The sequence below is a fragment of the Crocuta crocuta genome, unplaced genomic scaffold (assembly GCF_008692635.1).
Source record: "Crocuta crocuta isolate KB4526 unplaced genomic scaffold, BGI_CrCroc_1.0 scaffold352, whole genome shotgun sequence".
In the NCBI taxonomy this organism is placed as follows: domain Eukaryota; kingdom Metazoa; phylum Chordata; class Mammalia; order Carnivora; family Hyaenidae; genus Crocuta; species Crocuta crocuta.
The window spans coordinates 2,452,001-2,478,927 of NW_027532169.1; the positions used below are offsets into that span (position 1 = coordinate 2,452,001).

General features: G+C 53.4%; 3 protein-coding genes across 3 annotated transcripts in view; 1 reads left to right on the top strand and 2 right to left on the bottom strand.

The window, feature by feature from the left end:
* RSAD1 (radical S-adenosyl methionine domain containing 1) overlaps positions 1 to 167 on the bottom strand; it is a 7,085-nt gene extending 6,918 nt beyond the window's left edge. Inside the window, exon 1 of the mRNA XM_077776858.1 lies at positions 5 to 167. Coding sequence (XP_077632984.1) covers positions 5 to 167 — 163 coding nt within the window. The remainder of the gene's footprint in view (positions 1 to 4) is intronic.
* Positions 168 to 1,993: 1,826 nt separating this feature from the next.
* ACSF2 (acyl-CoA synthetase family member 2) overlaps positions 1,994 to 26,927 on the bottom strand; it is a 33,240-nt gene continuing 8,306 nt past the window's right edge. The window contains exons 2-20 of the mRNA XM_077776859.1: positions 13,271 to 13,466; positions 12,778 to 12,906; positions 12,466 to 12,519; positions 11,959 to 12,077; positions 11,650 to 11,815; positions 10,993 to 11,088; positions 10,703 to 10,860; positions 10,314 to 10,405; positions 9,970 to 10,046; positions 7,631 to 7,777; positions 6,032 to 6,391; positions 5,730 to 5,914; positions 5,185 to 5,367; positions 5,124 to 5,131; positions 4,077 to 4,266; positions 2,793 to 2,934; positions 2,584 to 2,694; positions 2,384 to 2,452; positions 1,994 to 2,161 (exon numbers count right to left, since the gene is read on the bottom strand). Coding sequence (XP_077632985.1) covers positions 2,111 to 2,161; positions 2,384 to 2,452; positions 2,584 to 2,694; positions 2,793 to 2,934; positions 4,077 to 4,266; positions 5,124 to 5,131; positions 5,185 to 5,367; positions 5,730 to 5,914; positions 6,032 to 6,391; positions 7,631 to 7,777; positions 9,970 to 10,046; positions 10,314 to 10,405; positions 10,703 to 10,860; positions 10,993 to 11,088; positions 11,650 to 11,815; positions 11,959 to 12,077; positions 12,466 to 12,519; positions 12,778 to 12,906; positions 13,271 to 13,466 — 2,533 coding nt within the window. The 3' untranslated portion in view covers positions 1,994 to 2,110. The remainder of the gene's footprint in view (positions 2,162 to 2,383; positions 2,453 to 2,583; positions 2,695 to 2,792; positions 2,935 to 4,076; positions 4,267 to 5,123; positions 5,132 to 5,184; positions 5,368 to 5,729; positions 5,915 to 6,031; positions 6,392 to 7,630; positions 7,778 to 9,969; positions 10,047 to 10,313; positions 10,406 to 10,702; positions 10,861 to 10,992; positions 11,089 to 11,649; positions 11,816 to 11,958; positions 12,078 to 12,465; positions 12,520 to 12,777; positions 12,907 to 13,270; positions 13,467 to 26,927) is intronic.
* On the top strand, positions 5,687 to 9,766 carry CHAD (chondroadherin). Its single transcript, XM_077776837.1, has 4 exons — positions 5,687 to 6,562; positions 8,430 to 8,593; positions 8,857 to 9,002; positions 9,343 to 9,766. The coding sequence occupies exons 1-3, from the start codon at positions 5,789 to 5,791 to the stop codon at positions 8,996 to 8,998; spliced, it is 1,080 nt and encodes a 359-aa protein (XP_077632963.1). The 5' UTR covers positions 5,687 to 5,788; the 3' UTR covers positions 8,999 to 9,002; positions 9,343 to 9,766.

The following is a 26,927-nucleotide window of genomic DNA, read 5'->3' on the forward strand; positions in this document are numbered from 1 at the left end:
TGACCGCGCGCCGCGTCCCCGGACGGGCTGGGAGGGCCCCGCGCCTCGCGTCTGCGGCGCCACCTGCCGGGCACGGACGCGCTCACCTCGGCCGCCTGTCCGTCCTTGCCAGGAGACGCTTGTGGGCTGAGCCTGCCTTTTGGCTGAGGCTGAGTTCCCCGACCCATCCAAGAACTCTTAGTCCGTTCAGCCCCTCACATTGTATGTGCCTGACCCGGAGCTGGGCCCTGGCGACATCTAGATGCGTAAGATCAGGTCCCAGTACAGGTGCATAAGAGAAGAGAGACAAGCCGGCAAGAGGCAGCAGGCAATAGCTATTAATTCAAAACTTGCTGGATACCAGGGCAATGTCCTCTGTGCTGTGTGGCGGGTCTGTTACAAGGGCCGTGGGGTCAGTGGGGAAGGAGAGGGCGCCTTGAGCTGGATGTTGAAGGAGCAGAGAGTCCCAGGGACAATTAGCTTGGCCAGGAGAGTAAGCTGTCATCCCCTGGGTCAGGCCAACCTGGGCACCTGCTGGGAGGAATGTCAAAGATGGTATATTTGGGAGAGACGGGGTGCAGGTGAAAGGCAGGCATCTGAAGAACTCTTTGATAGAGTGGAAAGATCATGGGCTTTGGAGCCAGGTATCTGGGTACTAAGTCCAGCTGTGTGGCCTCCAGTAAGACTCTGAACTTTTCTGAGTCTGTTTCAGCGTTTGTAAAATGGGGCCAGTGCCTACTTCGTAGGGTTGCTGGGAAGATTCCAAGAGAAAATACACATGAAAGCACCTAGCAGAGTGCTGGGCACTCAGAGCGTGCTAAACTTATGTTTGTTTTCTAAAAAGTAAAGAGGAAGCCTCTAGTGCAGGGGACAGACACACTGGGAGGTAAGTAGTCAAAACAGCAGGAAAGTTTCTGCCTCTGTGGACGCTAAAGGGTATGGAGTTTCTTTTTAAGGTGATGAAAATGTTTAAAACTGACTTTGGGGAACTAATGTAACATTTGTGTGTCAACTATAAAAATTTTTTAAAAACATCGACTTTGGGGGCACCGGGGTGGCTCAGTTGGTTAAGCATCTGTCTTGGGCTCAGGTCATGATCTCACAGCTTGTGAGTTCGAGCCCTGCATCAGGCTCTGTGCTGACAGCTCAGAGCCTGGGGCCTGTTTCACATTCTGTCTCTCTCTCCCTCTACTCTTCTTTCACCCCCTTAACAACAACAACAAAAAATTTTAAAAAATCGACTTCGGGGATGATTGCACGTATCTGTGAATATACTATAAACCATTGAATAGGCTACTTTAAATGGGTGAATTGGATGGTGTGTGAAATTGTATGTTAGTAAAGCTGATACCGTTTTAATTTTTTAAAGTATATTTATTTTGAGGGAGAGAAAGAGCATGCATGCAAGTGGGGAAGGAGAAGAGAGAGAGAATCCCAAGCAGGCTCTGCACCACCAGTGCAAAGCCTGATGTGGGGCTCAATTCACGAACTGCAAGATCATGACCTGAGCGGAAGTCGGATGTGTAACTGACTGAGCCACCCAGGCGCCCCAAAATGTTCTTGTTTAAAAAAAATCTTTTTAACATTTATTTTTTGAGAGACAGAGACAGAGCCTGAGTGGGAGACGGGCAGAGGGAGGGGCAGTCACAGAATGTGAAGCAGGCTCCAGGCTCCAAGCTGTCAGCACAGAGCCCGACTGGGTCGGGCTCGAACTCACGAACTGCGAGATCATGACCTGAGCCAAAGTCAGACGCTTAACTGACTGAGCCATCCGGGTGCCCTAAGCTCTTGTTGTTTTAAAAAGAACACTTCTTGCTGGACTAATCTGACAACAACAGGGAAAAAAGCAATGATTTGGGTTCGTATCTCAACGGGATCAGTGAGGATTAAATGAACTAGATAGTGCACACCAAAGTCAGCATCTTTGTGACGAGGACGGGGAGGGTCTGAAAGTGTCTCCCTGCTTCTCCATCCCGTAGCGGCTGTCAAGAGAACACACCAGCAAGAGACAAACCAAAGAAAACAGAGCAGCTCTTTATGCCAAATCACGCAGACAGGGGGCTGTGGGGGAGGGGCAGGGAGGGCCTAGGAGGACACCCCCTCCCCTCCCCCCGCCCCGCCAACTCCTTATTCACAGGTTTAGATGTTGTTCCATCTGCTGTCGAAGTTTGAATTTCTGGATCTGGAGAAAAAAGAACAGAGTGAGAGCCAGGCTCAGGGACTCTGCCAACCACGGTTACCAACGGGCTTGTTTTGCCTGGGACTGAGGAGTCTCTTAGGGTCAAGTCGGGAAAGGCTGTGGCAAGGCAGGCTCGCTGGCCCGTCTCGGAGGGAGGCACAGGGCGAGCCACTTGGCCTTCCGGACCCCAGGCCACCCTGCCCCTCTCTGGTCTCCTTTACTCACCTTTCCCGAGACGGTGAGGGGGTAGTTTGTGACAAACACGACGTATCGGGGAATCTTGAAGTGGGCGATCTGCAGGCCCGAGGGAGATAAAGCGTGAGGCTGGGTGAGGCGACAGGGATAGGGGACAGCGGGCTGGCTGGCGGGGAGAGGGGGTGGAAGACCAAATCTGACAGCAGCTTGGGGCGGGCTGAGGCTCCCACCTTCCCTTTGCAGAAAGCCTTGATCTCCTCCGCCGTGGTCTTCTCCCCCTTCTTCAGGCGAATGCAGGCACAGATTTCCTCCCCCATCCGGTCATCCTTCACGCCCACCACCTTGGGGCACCAGAGACAGATGTCAGACACGGCCATGCCTATCCCCGTTTCCTGCCCCTGCGGGGCTCACCTGGGCTCGCCTGGGCTGGGTGCCTCACCTGCACTTCCTGCACCTGCGGGTGTGTGTGAAAGAAGTCCTCAAGCTCGGCCGGGTAGATGTTCTCGCCGCCCCGGATGATCATATCCTTGGAGCGGCCCACAATCTTGCAGAAGCCTTGACTGTCCATCATGGCGATGTCTCTGTGAAGAAAGTCCAGGAATGACCTCTCACCTCTGCCTCATCTGACTGGCCTGCTTGCCACCAAACATTTATTGAGCACCTACTGCACACCACACACTGCTCTAGATTCTGGGGGATATGGTATAAATAAGACGTTCTGTATATATGCTTTTCATGGCTGGCTTTTTTTTTTTTAATCATTCAGGGCCAGTTTAAACATGTCCACCTTAAAGAGGTTTTCTCTAACCACCCCCCCCCGCCCNTGTTTTGCTGTCTTCCTGGCATTTATCAATGTCTGAACTGATCTCTTTCCTGTCTGTCTTCCTCCCCAAGACATGTAGCAAGTAAGACCCTCTTCATCCTGCCTTCCCGCAGACCACCAGGGTCCAGAATAGTGCTGGCACATGGGCAGTGGGTGCACGATAAGAATTTGCTCCATGGAGAGGTGCCTGGGTGGCTCAGTCGGTTAAACATCTGATTTCGGCTCAGGTCATGATCTCAGGGTTTGTGGGTTCGAGCCCCACACCGGGCTCTCTGCTGTTAGTGTGGAGCCCACTTCAGATCCTCTGTTCTTTTCTCTCTCTGCCCCTCCCCCGCTTGTGCTCTCTCTCAAAAATAAATAAAAGAAGAAGAAGACGGGGCGCCAGGGTGGCTCAGTCAGTTAAGCGTCGGACTTTGGCTCCAGTCATGATCTTATGGTTCATGAGTTTGAGCCCTGCATAGGGTTCTGTGCTGACAGCTCAGAGCCCGGAGCCTGCTTCGGATTCTTTGTCTCCCTCTCCCTCTGCCCCTCCCCCATTCATGCTCTGTCTCTCTCGATCTCAAAAATAAATGAACTATAAAAAAAATTGTTTTAATAAAAAAAGAAAAAAAGAATTTGTTCATTTGACAGATGAGCGCATCTTGGCTCCGATTTTACAGACACCGGTGTGGTGCCCTGTCCTAGGTGCTCTCGTCCATACTGTGTCTGATCTTTTCGGGTGCCCTGTGCAGAGAGCATGATCATCCTCATTTTACCCATTTTGGAAACTGAGTCTCCAGAATGCGAAGGAGCCGTCTTGACCAACACGTTCTCCCTGTTCTAGTTTAATGTTTCCAGCTAAGTCTCAGGACCCCCACCGCCCCCCACCGGCCTCTCCTCGGCCCCCAGCTGCCTCCTCACCCTGTCCGATACCACTTGTCCTGCCCAATGGCTTCCTCAGTCTTCTGGGGCTCGCCCCAGTAGCCCAGCATGACGCAGTACCCTCGGATGCACAGCTCCCCGGATGTGTTCAGCTCCGCCAGGGTCCCGGTCTTCATGTTCACAATCTGGGCCTGGGACCGGGCAACTTCAGGCTGTGGCCTCCTGCCCTCTCACCCAGGGATGGGAGGGGGAGGGGGCGGGGCGGGNCAGTGGGACCCCACCACCCGACACTTCCAGTGGTTAGAACATCCTGACCAACAGAAAACCAGAAGCCAGCCACCTCGGAGGAGCCTAAATACCAGCAGGGAATGTTCTGAGCCAACTGTGACCCCCCCTCTAGAGGCCATGGGTGACAGGGGCTTAGGAGAGGTGCTAGCTACCCTGTAATCTAGGCTTCTGATCAACAAAGACAGCAGACCATTGTCGATCACCCCCCACCCCCATCTCCTCCGTGTTGGCTGGCGCGCTGCTGGGGCCCCTCCCCCCCCAAACACAGACAACAACCTCCACCAGGCAGCCCAGGGATCCCACCAGGCCTGCCTCCCCCTCTCCCCCTTTCCACAGGAACAAGGACACCATGGCTGACAAGGGAGCACACAGAGACCTGGGCAGCTGGGGCACGGCTGCCCACAGGAGCTAGGTTGTCCAGGGCTGAACCCTGGTAGCCAGGACCTGACCCCCCCCACACCCGCACCCCCCCTCCCCATAGTCCTGGGGCCACTGCCCAGGTGTGGCCTCTGCCAAGTACACCTTGGCGCCACTCTGGCCGCCACCCTGGGAGACCCCTCAGGGGCAGGTCCTGACCACTGGGGGTGGGGATGAGGAGATGGAGATATTTTAGGGAAACGAAGGAGAGAGAGGGTGTGACTGTGCTGGATCCGCAGTCCCCACTCAGTGCCTGTGGTCTTCAGGTGTGTTTGCGAGTTCTAGGGGGTCCCCCCTCCCCCCCCCCGCCGCTGTTCCCACATTTCTGGTTAGCCTTCAGCAGTGGAAAAACGGACGGGAGTGCTGGGGACAGAAACTCACGCCCGGCGCTGGGAGAGAGGGGGGCCAGAGACAAGCCCAAGGTTGGGGAAGGAGAGCCCACCTCCTCCGGGTGGGCCCGCGGTCCAGCCGCAAGGGGGAGCCCGACGCCAGCGCGGCTCTCACGCTCGGCCGGCGCCGCACAAGAGGGCTATTAAAGCGCCGGCGGCCGGCCGACCGCGGCGAGACTCGCGTCCGGCTGTCCGGCCCCGCTTCCTCCCTCTCCTCCCTCCCGGGGGCCAGGGCTCTGGGCCCGAGCGTGTATGGGGGCGGGGGGGGGGATGGCTTGGAGGCACAAACTTGAGCAAACAAATACGTTTGGGAACGCCTCCACTCTCCGGTGTGAACTTGGGGCTCTGGGCGCACTAGTATCCCTACCCCCCAAAGGATGGGGAAAGAAGGTGGAGAGGGGGTCGGGAGAGAGGCAGGGTCTGAAAGCAGGGAGAAAGAGGCCAGGGGAGGCGAGGCGGCTCTGGGGCAGGGGCANTGGGCGGGAGGGAGTTAAGCCCGGTGGCCTGGATGCTCCACGTAGAAGCTGGCTCCGGGCTGCGGGCTGCGGTCAGGGCCACCGTATAAATAGGGCGGGAGACCGGAGTGCCGAGGACTTGCCGCTGCGCGCGCCCCGCCGCCGCCGCCCCCCGGCCCCCAGCATCCCAGGCGTCCCGGCTATGGCTCGTCCGGTGCTCTTGCTCAGCCTCGGCCTCCTGGCCGGCCTGCTGCCGGCACTGGCCGCCTGCCCCCAGAACTGCCATTGCCACGGCGACCTGCAGCACGTCATCTGCGACAAGGTGGGGCTGCAGAAGATCCCCAAGGTGTCAGAGAAGACCAAGCTGCTCAACCTACAACGCAACAACTTCCCAGTGCTGGCCGCCAACTCGTTCCGGGCCATGCCCCAACTCGTGTCGCTGCACCTGCAGCACTGCCAGATCCGTGAGGTGGCCGCAGGCGCCTTCCGGGGCCTCAAGCAGCTCATCTACCTGTACCTGTCCCATAACGACATCCGTGTGCTGCGCGCTGGCGCCTTCGATGACCTGACAGAGCTCACCTACCTCTACCTGGACCACAACAAGGTGACCGAGCTGCCCCGGGGGCTGCTCTCCCCGCTGGTCAACCTCTTCATCCTGCAGCTCAACAACAACAAGATCCGCGAGCTGCGGGCCGGCGCCTTCCAGGGCGCCAAGGACCTGCGCTGGCTCTACCTGTCGGAAAACGCGCTCACTTCGCTGCAGCCCGGTGCCCTGGACGACGTGGAGAACCTTGCCAAGTTCTTCCTGGACGGGAACCAGCTGTCCAGCTACCCCTCGGCCGCCCTAAGCAAGCTTCGGGTGGTGGAGGAGCTGAAGCTGTCCCACAATCCCCTGAAGAGCATTCCTGACAGTGCCTTCCAGTCTTTCGGCAGATACCTGGAGACCCTGTGGCTGGACGACACCAACCTGGAGAAGGTGAGCTGCGGGCTGCAGAGCTCGGCCCGGGCTCCTTTCCTGCCTCGAGGCCCAGGGGCCCGGGGGCCACAGCCGGACACCATCCCTTCTCCCCTAAACTTGCTTCTGTCTCTCTGGCTACCTCCAAGGTGAAGGGCTCCGTCACCTCTGTCCCTCATTTGGTCACGTCCTCACCCTAAATCCTGACCCTGCTGCCCCTGTGCCTCGTCTCACTTAGCCACTGCCCTTCTAGGATTCCTACTTACAGACGGAGCTGGGGCTGCCCCGGGCCCCACGGCTGGTGGCCCCCTGGGGAGGCACGGCCAGTGCTCCCATACCCCCTGCTGTGGGCAGGAGCCACCTCTTCCTGTCGGGCCTTCCATCCCTCCTCTGCTGTTTTTTTCCTGTCTCCAGTAAGCCTACCGCCCCATAAAGGAAGGTTTGTTTATGGAGAAACTTTCCACAGGCCCACAAAGAGACCTTGTTCTTGGTGGGGGGGTGTGCGTGTGTGCACAGGTGGGGCGGGGGGCTGGGGGGGAGGGGAAAGCAAGTTGCAGAGGAAGAAGACCTCCTCCATGCCCCCCAGAGGCCCTGGCGAATGTCCCTCCCCCACCTCCCAGTTCACACCCATGCACACTCCACTGCGTTCTCAGGTCCATTTCAGTGGAGGGGGCCCAGGAGCCAGGAGCCCCCCCCCCAAGTTACAGGGATGGCACCCATGGGCTCTGTGAAGGCACAAGGGCAAGAGCCACATGCAGGACTCCAGGCGTCTCCGTACAGGGAAGGCTGGCTGTGCCACACGGTCCCCCAGACCACTGGCTGCCCTTTGCCCCGCCCCCCGTCACCAGACCCATCTCCTGGCTGCATCCTTGCTCAGTCCGTCCTCCCCTGTGATACCCAGGTGGGGCTGCCCTGGGTGGGAGTGGACTCTCTCCTTGGGACTGGAAAATCACTCTGGGTCAGGGGCTTCGGCCAGGAGGTTTGGGTGGGGACCGAGGCAAGGTGGAGAAGCCTGTCGCCAGAACAGGCTGGCTACCAGGGAACTTCATATCCCCTCCCTGAGCCACAGAGATGAGAGCAGACTCATACCTGGATGGCAGCCAACTCTGTCTGGGTGGACGTGGCCTGCCTTTCTCCAGCCCCGGCCCCTGCAGACATGAAGTCGGATTTCCCTGTGGCCCACCAGCACCGGAGTGGCCTTTTCATGGGTAGCAGAGCAGGGCGGCAGGGGCTGATCTGGGGCAGGGTGGGGGTGGAAAGGGGCGGCCAGGCAGGACTCTGATGCCTGGGCCAAGATGTGGGCACCGATAGAATGTTTCCTCTGGAGCCGGCCAGCCTGGCCAAAGACTCCACCAAGAGGCTCCGCAAATAGCATCTGGCAAGCGGTGAGGGAGCAGTGAGGACAGAGTCAGGGGAAGTCCCAGGACCCTGGGGCTGCGGGGAGCCCGGGCCCACGGCCCGTCCCACCAAACACTGACCAGCTTCACCGAGTGCCAACTCGGGCGGCTGGAGCCAAACTCTGGCTGTCGCCCCAGACCCCGTATTTGTGCAGGGAGCGTGGTGCCAGGGGGAGAGGAGCCGGGCGTGGTCCTGCAGCTACTGTTTACTCTCCAGCGTGACCCCGGGCAAGAGACGTGACTCCCCCCAACCCCCAAACCCGNTGACTCCCCCCCCACCCCAAACCCGCCCCCATCTGCATTTTGGAAATAACGCCAGCTGTCTCAAAAAAGGTGGTCGTATGGATTAGATCATCTGAGACAGTTTAAAACACCTCAAGGAGCCACCGCTGACGTCTGGGGAAGGAGCCTGCCCCCGTTGGGACCTTAGAGCTGGGAGTGGCTGAACACCGGGGGCTGGGGTGCTCACTCACGTCCTCCTCGCTCCCCAGTTCTCGGACGGTGCCTTCCTGGGGGTGACCACGCTGAAACACATTCACTTGGAAAACAACCGCCTGACGCAGCTGCCCTCCAACTTCCCCTTTGACAGCCTGGAGACCCTCACCCTCACCAACAATCCGTGGAAATGCACCTGCCAGCTCCGGGGTCTTCGGAGGTGAGAACACCCCCATGCTGCCCCCCACGACCTGCCCTCGTGATGGAGAGGAGGCACACTGGCCCTGCGCTAAGGCATCTGGGGCATGTGTCCTCGATCTGCTACCTAATAGGTGTGGACCCTAGGAGTTTGTAAAATGAAGATGACGCTTCCGGGCTATGCTAGAGATAAGCGGATCTTGGCCTCTGGGCTCATTGCCCACCCCCGACGCACACACACCCTGCCATCTCCCGCCCAATCCCAATGACTCTCTGTCTCTCTAGGTGGCTGGAAGCCAAGACTTCCCGCCCTGATGCCACTTGTGCCTCACCCGCCAAGTTCAAAGGCCAGCATATCCGTGACACCGACGCCTTCCGCGGCTGCAAGTTCCCCACCAAGAGATCCAAGAAAGCCGGCCGCCACTGAACAGGTGGGGGACGAGTGGGCAGCTCCCCTATTCCCCTCTCTGGAGATTCTAGCAAGTGAGGGGGGGGATCCCAGGGTACTCTGTCCCCACAGAGGGGCATGCATACTCTCCGTTCGTGCAGGGAGAGGAGGGGAGGGCTGGGCCTCCCCTCTAAAGGGGAAAACGACGCTGCCTGGGACCCCCCCCACCCCATTCTCTGCAAGCCTTGCCTAGGCCATAGGGCTCCTGACACCCAGCCTTGCCTCACTGCAGGTCCNCCCAGCCGGTCCTGGCGACCGGCCTCTTCCTTCAGCCGGAGAAACTACTGACCTTCCCGCCTCTGACCCCCACCTTCTCCCCACAGCCTCTGCTGATGCACAGAGCTGTCCAAACCTAGACATGTCCTGGCGGGGGGCCTCGGGCACTCCAGCACGAACCCGGCTCCCCCCGGCGGTGAGAGCTCCATCAGGCCTGGCCCCACCGCCACGGCTCCTCTCAAAGAAGCTATTGCCAAGACCCCAAGTCCCTCAGAACCAGAACAGGGGGGCCATCGGGATGGCCCCCCCTCCTTCCCGAATCCTCCTTCCCTTTGCTCCCCTTACCCTGCCGTTTGGAAACAAATACCAGATCTTTGCCCCACCCCTTTCTTCCAGAAAGGGCCCAAGTTCGCCAGCCCCCTGCCTGCCAGGACACTCTAGGGAGACACTGGTGCTTTGCCGCATACCCTCCCATGCTGCCCTCCCCTTCCAGATTTCCGTAAATATAAATGTATGTATGTGTAATATTTACTCCTCTGTCACGTGTTCCTTTGACCCACCAGCTGTTGGCAAGGTCAGACTGCGTTTTCTCACATCTGCTTTTCAGAATGAGGGCCCACCGAGAGGGTCTTCCTTGGAGATCTGGCCTGAGCTCGTCCCCACAGACGCCAGTCTGTTCTCCCCCCAGGCCTGGCCTTCCCCCTGCCCACAGCCCCAGCCGAGCCACCACTCACCACCAGCTCCTTCATGTGCAGCTTGTCAATGATGGCTCGGATCAGCTCTGGGGGTGCCGGGGACCCAGCAATCACGCCTGAATCAGAGAGACGACTGACACAGCTCCCTGCTTCTCCGGGCCCGGCAGACCCCCTTCACCTACAGCTCCTTCTAGAGAACATCATTCCCCTCTCGCCCTTGACCCTGGACTTGTTTCTCCACCTGGCGGCTGGCCTTGGGCTGGTGTCCAGGGATGCTGGGGATTTGCCTCCCTCCCACCCACTTTTCTGCAGGGTCTTGTTGCCTCCTAAATATCTAGCTCACCAGGTCAGCGCTGGCCTGGCTACCCTGGGTCCTACCCCACCTCCACACATGGACGAGATGTCATAACTGGAGAAGTCTGGCTGGTTCAGAATGTCCACGAACATCGTGGGGGTGCCATACAGGAGGGAGCCTCTGTATAAGGTGGGGTGGGGGGAGGCAGAGTCTCAAAATCAGGCTTGGAAGTGGAAGGGGACTCCTTCTTCTCCCCCACCCCACCCTGAACCCCCAGGAAGGGCTGAGGCCGTATATGTGGGAAGCGGGAAGGAGAAGCTCTTTGGAGGCAGGAGGCAGAAACTGGGAGTCCCCCACTCCCCCTGTCTCCATCTCTCAGGGCTGAAGGGAGGAGACGGCTCAGAAAGGGATCGGGGTCCAGGACTGAGGAATGGGAGGGTCTCACCAGCCCCTGGGGGGCTGCCCACTGATGCCCACCTCTCTTTGCTGATGGCCTCTAGCGCCTTCTTGCCATCAAAGACCGGACAGGGTAGGATGAGGGTGGCACCGTGCATTATGCTCACCATTGTGCCACCCACAGAGCCCAGGCAGTGGTACAGGGGGCTGGGCAGGACGATCCGCAAGTTCTCTGCCGTCTGGAGCCGGAGGTAGGAGGCTGGTTCTACCCTGGAGCCAGAAGCCCCTCCCCTCCCCCAGCCAGCAGGGGGAGCCCAGCAAGCCCCCCCTACCCGCCCCCCACCCTGCAGGGCCTGCGCTAGCCCCCTCACCTTCAGGTGCAGCCTCAGCCGATCCCCTATCATATTGGAGTTGTTGACAATGTTGTAGTGGGAGAGGGTGGCCCCCTTGGGGCTGCCTGTCGTTCCCTGATAAAGCAAGCAGGTGACGCTTGGCCTCTTGCTCCCCATGTCCTTCCCACCCTGGGCCACCATATGGGAGAGCACCGGACCGGGAGTCAGGAGACGGGGACCAGGGCCCCTGATCCAGTCATTCACAGGACACGTGTTCACAAAGGTTTACCGCGTGCCTGCACAGTGCCAGCTGTGAGGGTCCAGCAATGTGGGAGCTGAGGTGTCTGTTCTTAGGCCCCTCACAATGTGGCCCAGAGAACTGTGGCCCACCAGCAGATCCCCTCTCTGAGCCTCAGTTTCCCCATCTACCAAATAAGGAGGCAGATCTGTCAGCTCTTGCCTGGCCCAGGGCATCTGCCTCCATGTGAGGATGAGGGGGCCAGGGGACGGGGGCACGTGACAAGGACACCAGGTGGCGGTGTTTCCCAGGGCAGAGAGGACAGCTGGGCCTGACCTTGGAGAAGGGTGTCCGTACCCTGGACCTCCTCTGTCATCTCACTCTTGGGGAAGGGTCACAGGGGCGGACAAGGGTTAGCAGGCCAGCCGGGGCTCGGGGCCTGGAGACCGTGGCCCTACCGAGGTGAACTGAATGTTGATGGGGTCGTGGCAAGACAGGAACTGCTGGCTGTACCGGAGCTGGGCCAGATGCTTCTTTGTGCCCCCAGCTGCCACCACCTCATCAAGGAGCAGGGTCCCCGGGAGAGGGTCATCCACCGAGATGACTGTGGTCAGGGCTGGCAGCCTGTGGGTAGGGAGGGTAGTGAGGATCAGGGGCTGAGGGAAGGCCTAGGGGGACCCCAGCCTCATCCCTAGGCGGGGAGGGGGATCGGGGATGGGGGGCCAGGGGACCACACCATGTGCCCTTCCCAGGGTGGGAACCCCCACCTCTGACTCTTCAGGGCCCCCGGCCGGGCCGTCTCCAACTCTGGGCAGATCTGCTTCAGGATATTGTAGTACTGCTGGGTCTTGAACTGCTTGGGGAATGTGACGGCTTTGCAGCTCACCTGCGGAGGGGGAGCCCCCCGCGCCCGGTCAGCAGGGGACTCCAGGCAGGGCTCCGGGCTCCTTCTCACTCACAGTAACTTTCTCCTCCACATACCACCACCCCGACACACACAGGTGCCACACGCATGCCAGCTCACACGCAGAGCACCCCCAACACACGTGGGCGGATGCTAGGACACGCCCATCAGCTGGTGCGTGCGGAACGGCCCTGACACACACACGTGCCACCTTGACACACACACCGGCCTCGTGTCTGACCAACCACCCTCTCCTCCCCCCGCCCCCACAGCCTCTGGGGGTCATACACCTGTGCGTGTCCCCCTTGCCCCCCCATCACTCCCCCTGGCTGGCTGGCCAGGCCCCCGCTCCCCTGGGAGCGGGCTCTACCTTCTTGAGGGCATACTCCAACTCCATAGGCTGGTAAGCTGGGTTCACAGACACCTAGTGGAGACAGCGAGGGTACGTCAGTGAGCACCTGGGCCAGACCCTGTCCCTCTCACTGCCTCTCCACTCTCAGGAGGCACAGAAAGACCATGTCGTCAGGGGCTGTGCCCCACACTTCCGGGCTTCGGAAGAAAGTACTCCTCGGTCTGAAACCAGTCAGGCACCGGTTTGGTTTGGGGGCCACGGAACTGGGGGATGCCCCATGAGTTGTGTACCCCCTACATACCCAGTTGTGCCAGGCAAGCCCCTGCTCACCAGAATGATGCCCGCCTGTGCCGTGGCCAGCTGCATGAGCACCCACGCGTAGGAGTTGGGTCCCCACATGCCCAGCCGGTCGCCCTTGTTGAGGCCGATACTCAGGAGCCCAGAGGCGGCTTTGTCCACCTGATGGAAACAGAACACAAAGTGTGAGACACAGGCGAACAGGAAGGCGCCCTGACTCCCAATCAGCCCCGGGCCCAGCGGTTCTCACCAGCACCTGGAAACAAGGGACAGACAGATTCCCCGGCCTCAGTGGGCCTGGATGGGGCCTGGGGATATGCCTAGTGAACAAGCCCGGGAGTGAGTGATGCAGGAGACATCAGGCCCCTTCCACCGCAGCCCTGTGCCATTCTGCCATCCCTCGGGGTTCTCAGGCAGCCCCCCTCACCCTGCCCCGCAGACAGGCCCTGCCCTCGGAGCTCCACCCAGCCAGTACAGCCCGCAGCCTGGCACCCGCTGACGTCAAGGGTTCAAGATCAGGACCCACCTCCTCCTTGAGCTGGGCAAAGGTCAACCTGACATTCTCCTGGGGGACGACCAAGGCCTCCCGATCAGGGACCCTCTGTGCTATGGCTTCCAGGCACTGCCCCACAGTCTTGTTGATGAGACGCTGTCTCGTGAGGCCCTGGATGTAGCTGAGGCCCCCGACGGGCAGGGGGATGGTGCGATCTGCGTCTCCGGAGCTGTGAGGACAGAGGCGAGGGCTCCGCTGTGCCAGGCCAGACCGTTCTGGCTCAGGGGGCTGGCACACCCGGCCGGCGGGTGGGCTGCCCACAGCATGGCCACATGCCTGACCTTGACCCGTCCCTAGGAACCATGACCCAGCAGAAAGGCTCAGTTATTCTGTAACTCTACGGCTGTAAGGAAAATCTATTGGGTGCCCAGGTGGTTGGTTTAATGCCCAACTCTTGGCTTCGGCTCAGGTTACAATCCAATGGTTTGTAGGTTTGAACTGCTTGTGTTCCCTCTCTCTCTCTCTCTGGCTCTCTCTCTCAAAATAAATAAAATTTTGAAAATCTGTTAATGATTTCCAAAACAAAACCAAAAAGGGCTCCCAGAGTTAAAAGTGTCACACAGTCAGCTGAGGTCAGCACGTGGTCACCTGCTGGGTGACAGAGGCCAGGCTCCAGCCAAGGCCTCGGTGGGAGTGTAACAGTTCTCAGACCCTGTTCCCATCAGAGAGGGTGTGGCATGGGGCCTGAGGGCCAACGTCGACCATTCGGTGCTAAAAAGAACATGCGTCCCTTCTGTTGATTGACTGCTTGGGTCTTGTTAGGGGAGAGTCTGTGGGAAGGACACGGTATGCAGGGCAGAGGGGAGCTGCACTGGGTTTCCCCATAAATGGGAGAAGAGGCCTCTGCCATCTCGCAGGAGGGTGGGTCGCGAGGCAGGCGGACCGGGAAGCTGCGGGGACCCAGCTCCGTGGGGAGCAAGTGAACACCAGGCTGGGATTGGCGGTCCGAGGGCTCGTCCCGGCTATGCCGCTGGCTGGGCGGGCGGCTGCCTCAGACACCTGTGGTGTCCCCCGTCCCCTGCACGGAGCATCTCTGCTTTTAGCTACAGGGACAGTTCCCTGGGATCCTGCCCGCTCAGGGACTTCAGTCCTCTCCCGTTCTGCAGCTGGACAGAGCTGGGAGGCATCTGTACCTTCTCAGACATCCTGGGGGGTACAGCCCTTGTTGCCTTGGCTGTGACTTCAATAAAACCCTCTATGCCTGCTTCTCTTCCCGCCTCTTCCTCCTCACTACTGCCTCTCGGCCTTACAAAGCACCTGCAGGCCTTGTTCTTGGGGGCATCAAGTAAAGACACAGGATTTTTCCTCTCTGGGCCTCAGTTTCCCCACCTAGGAGGAGTTTGAGGACTGGATGGGTGGCTATATTCTCAAGTGAAAGGGAATATTATCTCAACCACCTGGTCAATCTTATCAAAGGTTGATGGCCAGCCACCTCGGCCAGGTGGTTCCCGCAGGTGCACCGGGGGCAGAAAACAGCCCCTACAGCAGGGGCTGTAAGGTCCTTTGAGGCCCCATACCCTACTATCCATAGGCTGACAAACCTAAAAAACTGTTGAGAGGGTTCCCAGTGGCCACTGTGACACCCCTCAAAAGGGATTACACACCCCAAACCCCTAGCCCGCAGGCAAGCAGCAGCGGAGGGCATGGATTTTTGCCCACTGGGAAGCAAGTATGCTTTTTTTTCTTCCTTTGGGTTTGCCAAAGATGTGGAGAACCTGCTTAAGAGGAAAATGAACAGGGGAGCCTGGGTGGCTCAGTCGGTTAAGTGTCCGACTTCGGCTCAGGTCACGATCTCACAGTTCGTGGGTTTGAGTCCTACATCAGCTTCTATGCTGACAGCTCAGTGCCTGGAGCCTGCTTCGGATTCTGTGTCTCCTTCTCTCTCTGCCCATCCTCAACTCATGCTCTGTCTCCCTCTGTCTCAAAAATAAATAAACTATATAAAAAATTTAAAAAAAAAAAAGAAGAAAACAAACACCAGGTGAAGTAGGGAGACAAAGACAGGCAGAGACAGGAAGACACGGTAACAAACTTCATCTTGAGGTTCTAAATCCCTAGGTCCAGCCACAGGTGATGTCTGCCTTCCCCTGGACTTTTCACTGTCAAAAGCCAATACATTTGTTCTTTAAATTTAAGCCAGTTTTGTGTGTGTGGGTATGGGTGGCAGTGGGGGGGAGGAATGCCAAATTCCACCTGCAACAAGGAAGAAGTTGGGGGCGCCTGGGTGGCTTAGTCGGTTAAGCGTCCGACTTTCGCTTAGGTCATGATCTCGTGGTTCGTGGGTTCGAGCCCCGCATCGCAGCGGGCTCTGTGCTCACTGCCAGCTCGGAGCCTGGAGCCTGTTTTAGTCTGTGACTCCCTCTCTCTCTGACCCTCCCCTGCTCACGCTGTCTCTCTCTCTCTCTCTCCTAGAAATAAATAAAAATATAAAAAAAATATATATTATAAAAAAAAAACAAGGAAGAAGTTGGAGGACATCATGCTAAGTGAAATAAGCCACCTGCAAGAAGACAAATACAGCGTGATCTCACTTGTATGTGGACTCTTATAAATGAGCAAACAAACCAAAATAAATGTAAGCCGGTTCGAGGTGTATTAAATACATCCTAATAAAATACATCCTACAGTTTTCACGTTCGGTGGGTAACCAGTGCCTTTGAAGCCTGGCAGGCAGCCTCCCACAGTCCAGCTGCAGGATCAGGAGGCCGCCAGGGGACACTCTCAGGCACTTTAAAGGTTCTGTTGTCAATAAAAGATGACAACAGGCTTCCTCTTCTCCTCACAGTTGAGCACTGTCCTTGGTTCAGAACCTGGGTTTCTACTCATTCAACCATGGATTTCAGACCAGAGAGTAGCCTCCTGGAAATTCTAGTTGGGAAATCAACAGGTTGGTTTATGTGCAAACCCCTCCCCCACAAAAAAGCAGGGGCACCTTGGTGGCTCAACTGGTTAAGCATCTGACTTCGGCCTGGTCGTGATCCTGCAATTTGTGAGTTCAGGCCCGGGTTGGGCCCTGTGCTGACAGTTCAGAACCTAGAGCCTGCTTCGGATTCTGTGTCTCCCTCTCTCTCCACTCCTCCCTTGCTCACACTCTGCCTCTGTCTCTCAAAAATAAATAAACATTTTAAAAATGGGGGAAAAAATGAGAAAAATCAATTTCACTTGTCACAGGTTACATCCCTTATCTTCACAGCAGCACGGATAGATGCTGTGACAAGGCCCCCAGTAGGTCCTTGTCCTTAAGAAACCACCCTTGGGGTGTTTAGTTGGCCATGGCCATGTGGAATAGAGACCACATTCCCAAGTTTCCCTTGCAGGTGGTCTGGCCCAAAGGTGAAGGTGTGGTCAGTGCGATTTAAAGAGAGGTACTGGGCACAACTTCCCTTAAAGGGGCATCTTCTCTTCTCCTTTCCCACTGGTTGGCAGAGCCAACGAGGCTGGAGCCTTGACAGCAGGGTGCACTGTGCCGCCGAGCCACCACGGGGTGGCTGTCACGCAGAACGCAGGAAAAGAACCTCCCATCTCCTCAGAGCCAAGGTGAGAGTGGGTGTCTCTGACATACACTACGCAAATCCTAAAATGTACAGGTAGGAAGCATGAACTGCCATCCCATAGGTAAAGAGAGTGGAGTGCACAGAGCCCAAGTGGCCTTCTCGGCTGGTAAGTAGCTGAATCTACAGCGGAGAAGCCAGTGAAGCCGCCTCCGTGTACACAAATCCGGGAGGAAGGAGCGGGTGGGCAATGTATGCAGGTGCCCCTCCAGACTGTCTAATCTCCATTTTGTTTTTTCCACAACTGTTGACTCATGGAACTCAGGAAACTGGGACTGGAGCAGGGCAGAACGGATGTGGAAACAGGTGGCTCCTTCAAAGGACTTAAGACTTCTAGAAACTCGTGTGAATGCAGTTTGCTCATAAAGGTAAGATCCGCCCATCATTTCGAAATTCCAAGCGCAGACAGAATTGATTCTTCTCCCCTCCTTCCTCGAACACACCCCAAAGGCCTTGGGCAGAAAGGGACAGCCACTTCTTTTTCTATTACTCTTTTTTCTTTAAGTAGGGTCCACACCCAACGTGGAGCCCAACACAGGACTTGAACTCACAATCCTGAGATCAAGACCTGAGCTGAGATCCAGAGTAGGACACAAAACCAACTGAGCCCCCTAGGCACTCCTTTTTCTGTCCTTTTTTTTTTTTTTTTAATGTTTATTTATTCTTGAGAGAGAGAGAGAGCATGAGCGGGGAGGGGCAGAGCGAGAGAGGGACACAGAATCTGAAGCAGGCTCCAGGTTCTCAGCTGTCAGCACAGAGCCCGACATAGGGTTCAAACTCATAAGTCATGAGATCATGACATGAGCTGAAGTCGAACGCTTAACCGACTGGGCCTCCCAGGCACCTTTTCTTTTGCTGTTCTTCTTCTTCTTCTTTTAATGTTTATTTGTTTTTGAGAGAGAGACAGGCTCCAAGCTGTAAGCAGAGAGCACGACGTGGGGCTCAAAGGCACAAACTGTGTGATCATGACCTCAGCCGATGTTGGACACTCAACCGACTGAGCCACCCAGGTGCCCCCCTTTTTCAGTTCTTAAACACAGTGGCAGACATTCCATCTACATCTGAAAAAGACAATAGAGATTTGGTTTGAGGAAAAGTTGTGGGTTTTGTTTGTTATTTATATTACCTTTTTAACATTTTAATTTATTTTTAAGAGACAGAGAGAGTGTGAGCGAGGGAGGGGTAGAGACAGAGGGAGACACAGAATCTGAAGCAGGCTCCTAACTCAAGCTACCAGTGCAGAGCCAGATGCGGGGCTCGAACCCACGAACCATGAAATTATGACCTGAGCCACCAGATGCTTAACAGACTGAGCCACCCAGGCACCTCTGCTATTACTATTTTTAACATTGGGTGGGAAGCTTAAAGCTTAATAAGCCAGCAGTTTCTGTGGCTCCCAATTCAAAGAACTAAAGTCCAGTAGTCTACCCCCTGCCCCCCATCTGCAGTGACCCATGGCTAAGCAGAGGATCCTCCTCCTGACATATTGTCAGAAGGTCAGTAGTAGTGTCTCATGCTTCATCCCATCATGTAGGCATGTTATCATCTCTCATCATCACAAGAATGGTGGGAACAGAGAGAGACCATCCACATAATTTTTATTACAGTATATATTATAATTGTTCTTTTATTATTGTTGTTGATCTGTTACGTGCCTAACTTGTAAATTAAACCTTACCATAGGTATATCTGCATAGGAAAAAAACTTTGTATATATAGGTTTTGGTGCTAGCTGTGGTTTTAGGTATCCGCTGAGGGACTTGGAACATATTTCCACGTAGATAAGGAGAGACTACTGTAAATATTTAGTGAGGCCTTCAGCTCCTTGGATTGGGTGTCATAAAGCACATACATTAGCCAGGTAGGAGCTGTGAAGAACCGGAGACAAAGCCCCACCTAAAGGTGCCCCTGGAGAGTTGGCACTTGAAAATTCAGGTGAGAAGTCAGGAAACAAGGATTTTTCTTTTAATTTTTTTTTAATGCTTATTTTTTGGAGAGACAGAGCGTGATCAGGGGAGGGGTAAAGAGAAAGGAAGACACAGAATTCCAAGCAGGCTCCAGGTTCTGAGCTGTCAGCACAGAAACCGACATGGGGCTCGAATTCACGGACCACGAGATCATGACCTGAGCCAAAGTCAGATGCTTAACTGACTGAGCCACCCAGGCACCCTGAGGATTTTTCTTTTAAAGAATTCTCTTGACCTTTTATTGCTGGCAACTAATGTGTTCACTGTTTTATTCCCAAGTGCCTCCTGGTGTCTGGAACATAAGAGGTGTTCAACGGAATGACCGAATGAGTGAATTATAAATCATGCTCATAACAACCCAATGAACAAAATGAGTGAAGGATTTGCATGGACGTTTTTCCAAAGAAGATACTCGGTCAACAAGCACATGAAATGCGAACAAAAGCCGTGGTGAGCTACCACGTTACACGCACTAGGAAGGCGAGAATCAAACAACAACAAAAAAATAACAAGTGTCGGCAAGCACGTGGAGACACTGGAAGCCTTGTGCACGGCTGGTGGGAATGTAAAATGGTGCAGCCAAGCTGCAAACCAGTTTGGTGCTTCCCCCAAAAGTTAAACGCAGCGTTAGCATATGACCCAGCAATTCCACTCCTAGGTATCTACCCAGAAGAATTAAAAACAGCAACTCAAACAAAGACTTGTACGTAAATGTTCATAGCAGCACTAGTCACAACAGTCAAGGATAAAACAACCTACTGGCTCCAGCAATGGGAAGAATGGGTAAACGGAATGTGAACTCTCCGTACAATGAAATGTTATTTGGCCATGAAAAGGGAACGTATTGTAGCCACTACAACATGGATGAACATTGAAAATATTATAGTAAGCAAAAAAGGCAGGAAACAGAAAGCCACATATCGTACAAGTCTGTACCTATGAGATGTTGAGGGGAGGTAAATCTAGAGAGACAGAGAGTAGATTCAGTGGCTGCTTAGGGCTGAGGGGATGGAAGGGTACGAAGGTGATAGCAAAGGGCATGGGGTTTCTCTTTGAGGAGAGGGAAATGTTCTAGAATTGATTGTGGTTTGGTTGCACATATTCATGACTACACTAAAAACTATGGAATTGTACACTTTAAAAAGCAACGTAGATAATCCCATTCCTAAGTACATGTTCAACAGAATTCATGCGTGTGCTCACCAAATGACATGTACGAGGATGTTTGCATTACCCCCAATATGCAACCTACCAAAATACCCACCAACAGTAGAACAGATAAATAAATAGTGATATATTATTTGCAACGTTATATAGTAATGATAGCAAATGAGTTGGGAGTGTACCCAATAAGATGAATGAAATTCATATAAAAAACTTAACGAAGCTGGATAGAAAAAGGTGTATACTGTCTGATTCCATGTTTTTTTTTTTTTAAAGTTTATTTACTTATTTTGAGAGAGAGAGGGAGAGAAAGAATCCCACGCAGGCTCTACACTGTCAGCACAGAGCCCGAGTAGGGACTTGAACTCAAGAACTGTGAAATCACAACCTGAGCTGAAATCAAGAGTTGGATGTTTAACCGACTGAACCACCCAGGGGCCCCGGGTTCCATGTATGTGCACAAAACAGGCAAAGCTAATCTAAGCTGCTGGGAAACAAGAAAGTGGCCACATGGGTGCTGGTTATATGGGTGTGTACAGTTCATTGAAAATTCGCTAAAGGGAGTGCTTCAAATACGTGTACTTTTCTGAATCTGCCGTATACTTCAATACAAAGTTTAAAGGAAAGCTCTCCTAGGGCTCAAGCTAGTGTTGCTATACTCGTGATTCATGAACTACATCTAGTGACAGACTGTGGCATCTATTTACCATTTTGTCCTAAAAATAAAGGCAGCACATGCAAAATCCATCCATGCATTAATAGATAGTGCTGGGCCAGCCAGGCGGACACATCTGTTTGTGATCTCTGTTCTAGAAGCTACTCAAGGAAATAAAGAATCTCCATTTTGAATGTGGCAGGATCTTCCTTCCCGGGAGCCTCAGGAGATGGTAAAGCTGTGTCCTCTGGGCAATTCTTGGTACCCTGGGGGCTACTGCACCAACCGCCCCGTGTCATGCATGGACGCACAGAGCAGCTCGGGACACACTGCTTGTGGCTCAGAACGTGGCTCACTGCATGCGAAGCTGTGGTCCAAGAGGCAGCCCCCAACGGGAATTGTGCTCCAGCCGGAAGTCAGAACCACGGGATCACCATCTGCTTTTATAATGTCAGTTCCAGGAACTTATGGAGAAGACTTTAATGACAAGGCGGGAGTGTGAGGGTTCTGATTCACGGAAGAGGTGGGTGCTGTCCATGGGGAAGGGCGGAGGTGGGTAAATCTCCCGCAGGGGGGGCGACCCGAAGGCAGGAAGAGAATGTTGAGCATCCCCCCGTGNNNGGGGAAATCATCCCAAGTGCTTGGGTCCTTGTCATACAAATGGAGAAGCTCCGAGGGAGAGCTTAAGCACCTGGTCCAGATGCTGCAGGAAAAGTGGATGAAAATGGCCTCATCATTCGCTCGCAAAGAGCTTTCCACAAAAAACAGACCAAGTGGTGTTGACACACGAAACACAACGGGCCACAGACTCCAGCAAGAAGGACGACAAATGGCGGGTACGCATAAGGAAAGCTGTCCACATCACAAGTCTGGGCAAAACAACCGGGAGGCATTTGTTTCCCAGGAGATCAGCAAAGGCGGAACATACTGATATTACAGCGTCTGCAACTTATTTTCAAGTGGTGGCAAAAATTGTGAGGTGGTGTGTGTGTGTGGTGTGTGGTGTGGTGTGGTACGCCACGTGCATGTATTTGCAATGACAGGTGTGGAGGAAGAGACATACTCTCTGACACTTTAGCATCTGGTATTTCAAATTCAGTCCTTTCGGTCATCCATCTAGATCATTATACCACCGGGCCCAAAAAGCTGCTATTCCAAAAATTATATATATATATATATATACTGAAAGTAATTCAGTCTGTCTGATTCTGTGATAAATGAAAAGCCATTACAGGGGGAAATATAACAAATCAGCAATCCGCTGCCCAAACCAATGATTGTGGTCTTTCTAGAGGCATTGAAGTCTGATTTCAAAATTCCACGCAAGGTATTCTTGTCAAAGAGTGCCCACAGGCAATGCTGGAAAGCATTCCCAGCTAAAGGAGAGCTCCCTGCAGCTAAATGGGAGCTCAGGGTATCCCTGGATACCCAGTTTGCGGTATCCCGGCTTCATGCGGTCAGTATGTGAGCTTATCCCAGGGTAAGGAGGAGGAGAACTCGACAGAGAGCCCCTGGATTATAGCACGCCCTCAATATTGCCTAAATAAAGCTCCCCAATTAGAGAAGATTAGTAACATGACTCTTAATCTCAGCATAAAAACAAGAACGACTGATAGTACAGATTGTTGGCAAGGATGTGAAGAAATGGACCAACGTGTCGATTGGTACAAGACTTTGACAGAGAAGTAAGGACAGCAGCAATAATGTGGCTTATGCCCCAGGACCCCTGCCTCCCAGCCTCCTAGAGCCAGAACTTCCTGGAAATTAAAGAGGGAGGCTGATTGCAAATTAAGATATTTATATGTTGGCGTGCTTGGGTGGCTCCGCTGGTTAAGTGCCTGACTTTTGATTCTGGTTCAGGTCATGATCTCATGGTTGGTGAGATCGAGTCCCATGATGGGTTTTGTGCTGACAGGGTGGAGCCTGCTTGGGATTCTGTCTCCCTCTCTCTCTGCCCCTCCCCCGCTCCCCCCCCAATAAATAAATAAACTAAAAAAAAAAAAGAAGCATTTATATATCAGCATCTCTGGCAAACAGCGTAAGAAATCTCATAAGAAAAGGACCTGAATCCTCATACATCCAGCAATTCCCATGTAGCAAATTCCTTTCTTACGTTAATATTCAATTTGCATTACATTTGGTTTTTATAATTTTGCATGTTTTTATAAAGACAGCGCCCAAGGTTGTATCAACTTCAGAACCCCCAAAATCTGTATCCCTTCTGATTTCATAATATCTGTTAACATCTGAATATGCATACCCTCTGGCCAGCCATTCTACTTTTAGGGATCTATCCTAAAAAACAAGCAACAACAACAACAAAAAACCTAGCAAATACCTAAAGGTATGATTAATTGCTGCTTAGCAAAGAATTGAGAAAAACACTTTATTTCTATAAGTAAGGGGTTAGATCAGTATATTATAGGGCACCTGTATAATGGAAACCTATGCCATTAAAAAAAAATAAAGACCCTCTGTATTGAATGATATGGAAAATGTCTAATACATTTTAGGTGAAAAAGCACATTTCAGAATAATGAGAACTGACGTTTACTGATGTGCCCTCATGCCGATTCTCTCCTAAATACTCCATATGCTTGCTCTCCTATGATCTTTTTTTAAAATTTTTTAATGTTTATTTATTTTTGAGAAAGAGAGACAGAGCATGAATGGGGGAGGGGCAGAGACAGAGAGGGAGACACAGAATCTGAAGCAGGCTCCAGGCCCCAAGCTGTCAGCACAGAGCCCGACGTGGGGCTCGAACTCGGAAACAGTGAGATCATGACCTGAGCCGAAGTCGGATGGATGCTCAACCGACTGAGCCACCCAGGTGCCCCTGATCCTTTGTGATCTTCTTAACCACTCCCTGACCAAGATACATCCCCACTTTCACATGAGAATGAAGCCCAAAGAAACGCAATGAGTAACCAAGCTGGGATTCAAACCCAGGACTTCCAAGTCCTCCATACAATACAAAGTGAATCTCTGTAGAACCTTATGGCTAAAAGTGGGCTTCCACATGTGTGTTAGATGAACATAAGTCTTGGACCATCAATAACAAGGATTATTCTTTTTTATTAATGAACAAGAAAGAGGTTGATTTTCTTTTTTTTTTTTTTTTTTTTTTTTTTTTTTTTTTTTAATTTTTTTTTTTTTTTTTGGNACCGCGAGATCATGACCTAAGCGAAAGTCGGACGCTTAACCGACTAAGCCACCCAGGCGCCCCATAAAGAGGTTGATTTTCTTATGGCTCCAAATCTGCAGAGGGGCAACTATGGCCCCTACCTGCGTGTATTGCTCTTTAAACTGCAGCCCATCCACAGCCTCCTCAGGGAGCAGCAAACCTGAGGCTGATGGGGCCCTGTGAGTGCCACTGGCTCATTGAGAAGTATCTCCACTCGGCCCCCTACCTCCCAGGCCTTCAGCACACACTGGTCCTTTTCCGTGATTTACTTGCGGAAACTGATTTACCTTCACTGCCTCTGATTTCACACTCCCATTCTCGCGTTTCAACTCACCTCTCCTGGCCCCAACCACAGTGGCTTTGCCCCATAACTGCCTAGCCAGTTCCCCGATTACCCCAAGATGGAAAGCCTCATGCTCCAGGGGTGGCCCTGTCCAGTCCAACCTGTCCAACCTGGCCTTCCAGCACAACTCAGACAGAAAACAGAGGCTGGCTGGGGGGGGGGGGGGGGGTTCCCGTGGCATTCTGGACATTACAAGGCTAGCAACTAAAGTCCGAGCTAGAGGCCACAATGGGCGCGAAGCATCACACAGTCCTGACAGGGGCAGACCAGGGCCCGGGGGTGTCCAGGGAGGCGGGGACCATCACGACACCTGGGAAAACAGGTCTGTAGTGTCTGCTTGGATTCAAAACTCTTTTGCCTCTTGCTGCATGTTATCTGCTGGGAAGAGGTGCTTGGGAAGGGGGCCAGGGACTTGCAGGTGGATCCTGCCCTTGCTGGGGGCTGAATGACACAGGACAAAGCTCTTAATCCTTTCAGAAGCCACCAGGCAGGGAGGGTGGTTAGATGTGAGGGCTCGAGGGAACTACAGGAATACACCCCATGCTGACGCAGGCCACTGCCTCCGGGGCAAGGCGCCACGCCAGCCACCAGCCAGAAGGCTTTAGAAACGAAATTGAAAGCAATGGCCTGTTTTGGTTCCAAGTCATGGACTGGCCTCTGCCCTTCCCCCGCCACAGGCATTTGATGCCAGGCCGGCTGGTCCCTGGGCCCTAAGAAAAACATAAATCATCAACAAAGCTAAAAGCCAGGAAACTGCCTGGGTTTACAAATTTCATCTGATACGTAAGAGACCAAGGTTCGTATTTAGCTTGTATTTAAAACTCGTGCATCAATAAGGACAAGTAATCCAACGTAATAAATGGGCAAAGATTATGAATAGAGATTCACAGAAGACATTTCAAAAGAGCCCAATCTCTCTGCTAATCAAGGAAATGGCCATTCGGACCACAGCGAGATAGGCTCGGGTCCTTTCCGGAGGGGCAAACATTTCAATGTCTGTTAGGCGACGCTAAGCGTTTGCAAGGGGGTGTGCACACGGGACTCGGGGTTTCTTCTGGCGGTCGCGGCGGCAAAGCCTCGCCAGGGCAATTTCCAGAAAAGCTGGAAGCGTTCACCCTTTAATATAGCAATTGCACTGTCAGAGACACAGTTAGAAAGTGGAAAAAGAATAATCGAGATCTATAGTGTCTGTGTAAATACACCTTAGAAACCTACTGTTGAGAGAATAAAGGAATGGCACTCTGGTACAGCTCATGCTGAAATTATAAAAGCCTAAGTACTGTTTATGAAACCAAAAAATAGGAGAACTGAAAGCACTGATTCCTTGCTTGACACGATTCGAAGTGCTTTCCAAGGGATACGATATACTGTCTATGGATTCAGAGACATATTAAAAGCAAAAAACACATTCTGACATGACATGCATTAAATTTGTGGCTCTCAGTGACGGATGGGTCGGAGGACGGCTATAAAATGGACTTGAACTTGATCCATAATGTTTGACTTCTTTTTATTTATAAATTTCCATACCAAGTGTGGTGATATGTTCATTTGGAGTGGTAGGTACATAGGTGTTTGTTATTATTATTTTTTTTTTTACAAATAGTTTATTGTCAAATTAGTTTCCACATAACACTCAGTGCTCATCCCCACAAGTGCCCTCCTCCATGCCCATCCCCCCCTCCCCCCCACATCCATCAGTCCTCAGTTTTTGTCAGCATTCAAGAGTCTCTCATGGTTTGCCTCTCTCCCTTTCCCCCACCATTTCCGCCCTTCTTCTCCCCCTTGGTCCTCCGTCAAGTTCCTCCTAATCCTCCTATACGTGCAAACATATGATATTTGTCCTTCTCTGCCTGAGGTGTTTGTTATTTTAGCATGTGATCGTGGCCAGTTTGTTTTCTCTATGAACTACTTAAGAAGAAGAATACAAGAGGTGGATAAACTCCCAAGGAGGAGCACCCAAAACATTCAAAAGATGAAGCAACTTGCCGAAATGGACGGAGTGAGACCATGGACAGAGTGGCCTGTCATGTGAAGGGCCAGGACAAGACCAACATTTATGCGATGAGAAAGAGCCCCAGTCTGTCCATGAAGTTCACACGCTGTACTCAAGGGCAAGCCTCAGACCTCAGGCAACACACTCACCCTTGTATGAGACATGGTTGTAGCTAAAAGTGCAGTGCCTCCTAGCTCGTGGCAGAGAGGAGGCAGATTCTCCTCTTCTGTCCCCCTTGCACATCACCCCAAGACCATCATGCCCCCGGATCCCACACTGACCCCACACCATGGGGCCATGTTCTCTCCTCTCCCTAAGTTGTACAAAGACACCAGGCTGCCAGCTGACCTGGGAGTGGCACTTGATATGGGAGTAGAAATGGCAGATGCCTGGGCAGGAGGGGACACCCTTGAACCTGTAATAGCTATTTTATCCTGAAATAAAGTTCTAATTTCTATGTATCTGCATAGATGGGTGACACATTTATACCAGTGACCACATACAGCTTTGTTTAAGAAAAGGACAGTGCTGGGGCATTCGGTTAAGTGTCTGACTTTCAGCTCGGGTCATGATCTCACAGTTGGTGAGTTCGAGCCCCATGTCGGGCAATGTGCTGACAGCTCAGAGCCTGGAGCCTGCTTTGGATTCTGTGTCTCACTCTCTCTTAGCCCCTTACGAGCTCATACTCTGTTTCTCTCTCCTTCAAAAATAAATAAACATTAAAAAAAATTGTATTTTAAAAAGGAAAGAAAAGGGGTGCCTGGGTGGCT

Bases quoted from the DNA above. Each gene is read 5' to 3' on its own strand.
- CHAD (XM_077776837.1), top strand. From the start codon at position 5,789: ATGGCTCGTCCGGTGCTCTTGCTCAGCCTCGGCCTCCTGGCCGGCCTG. The intron at 6,563-8,429 runs GTGAGCTGCGGG...CTCGCTCCCCAG, and splicing joins ACGACACCAACCTGGAGAAG to TTCTCGGACGGTGCCTTCCT. The intron at 8,594-8,856 runs GTGAGAACACCC...CTGTCTCTCTAG, and splicing joins CAGCTCCGGGGTCTTCGGAG to GTGGCTGGAAGCCAAGACTT.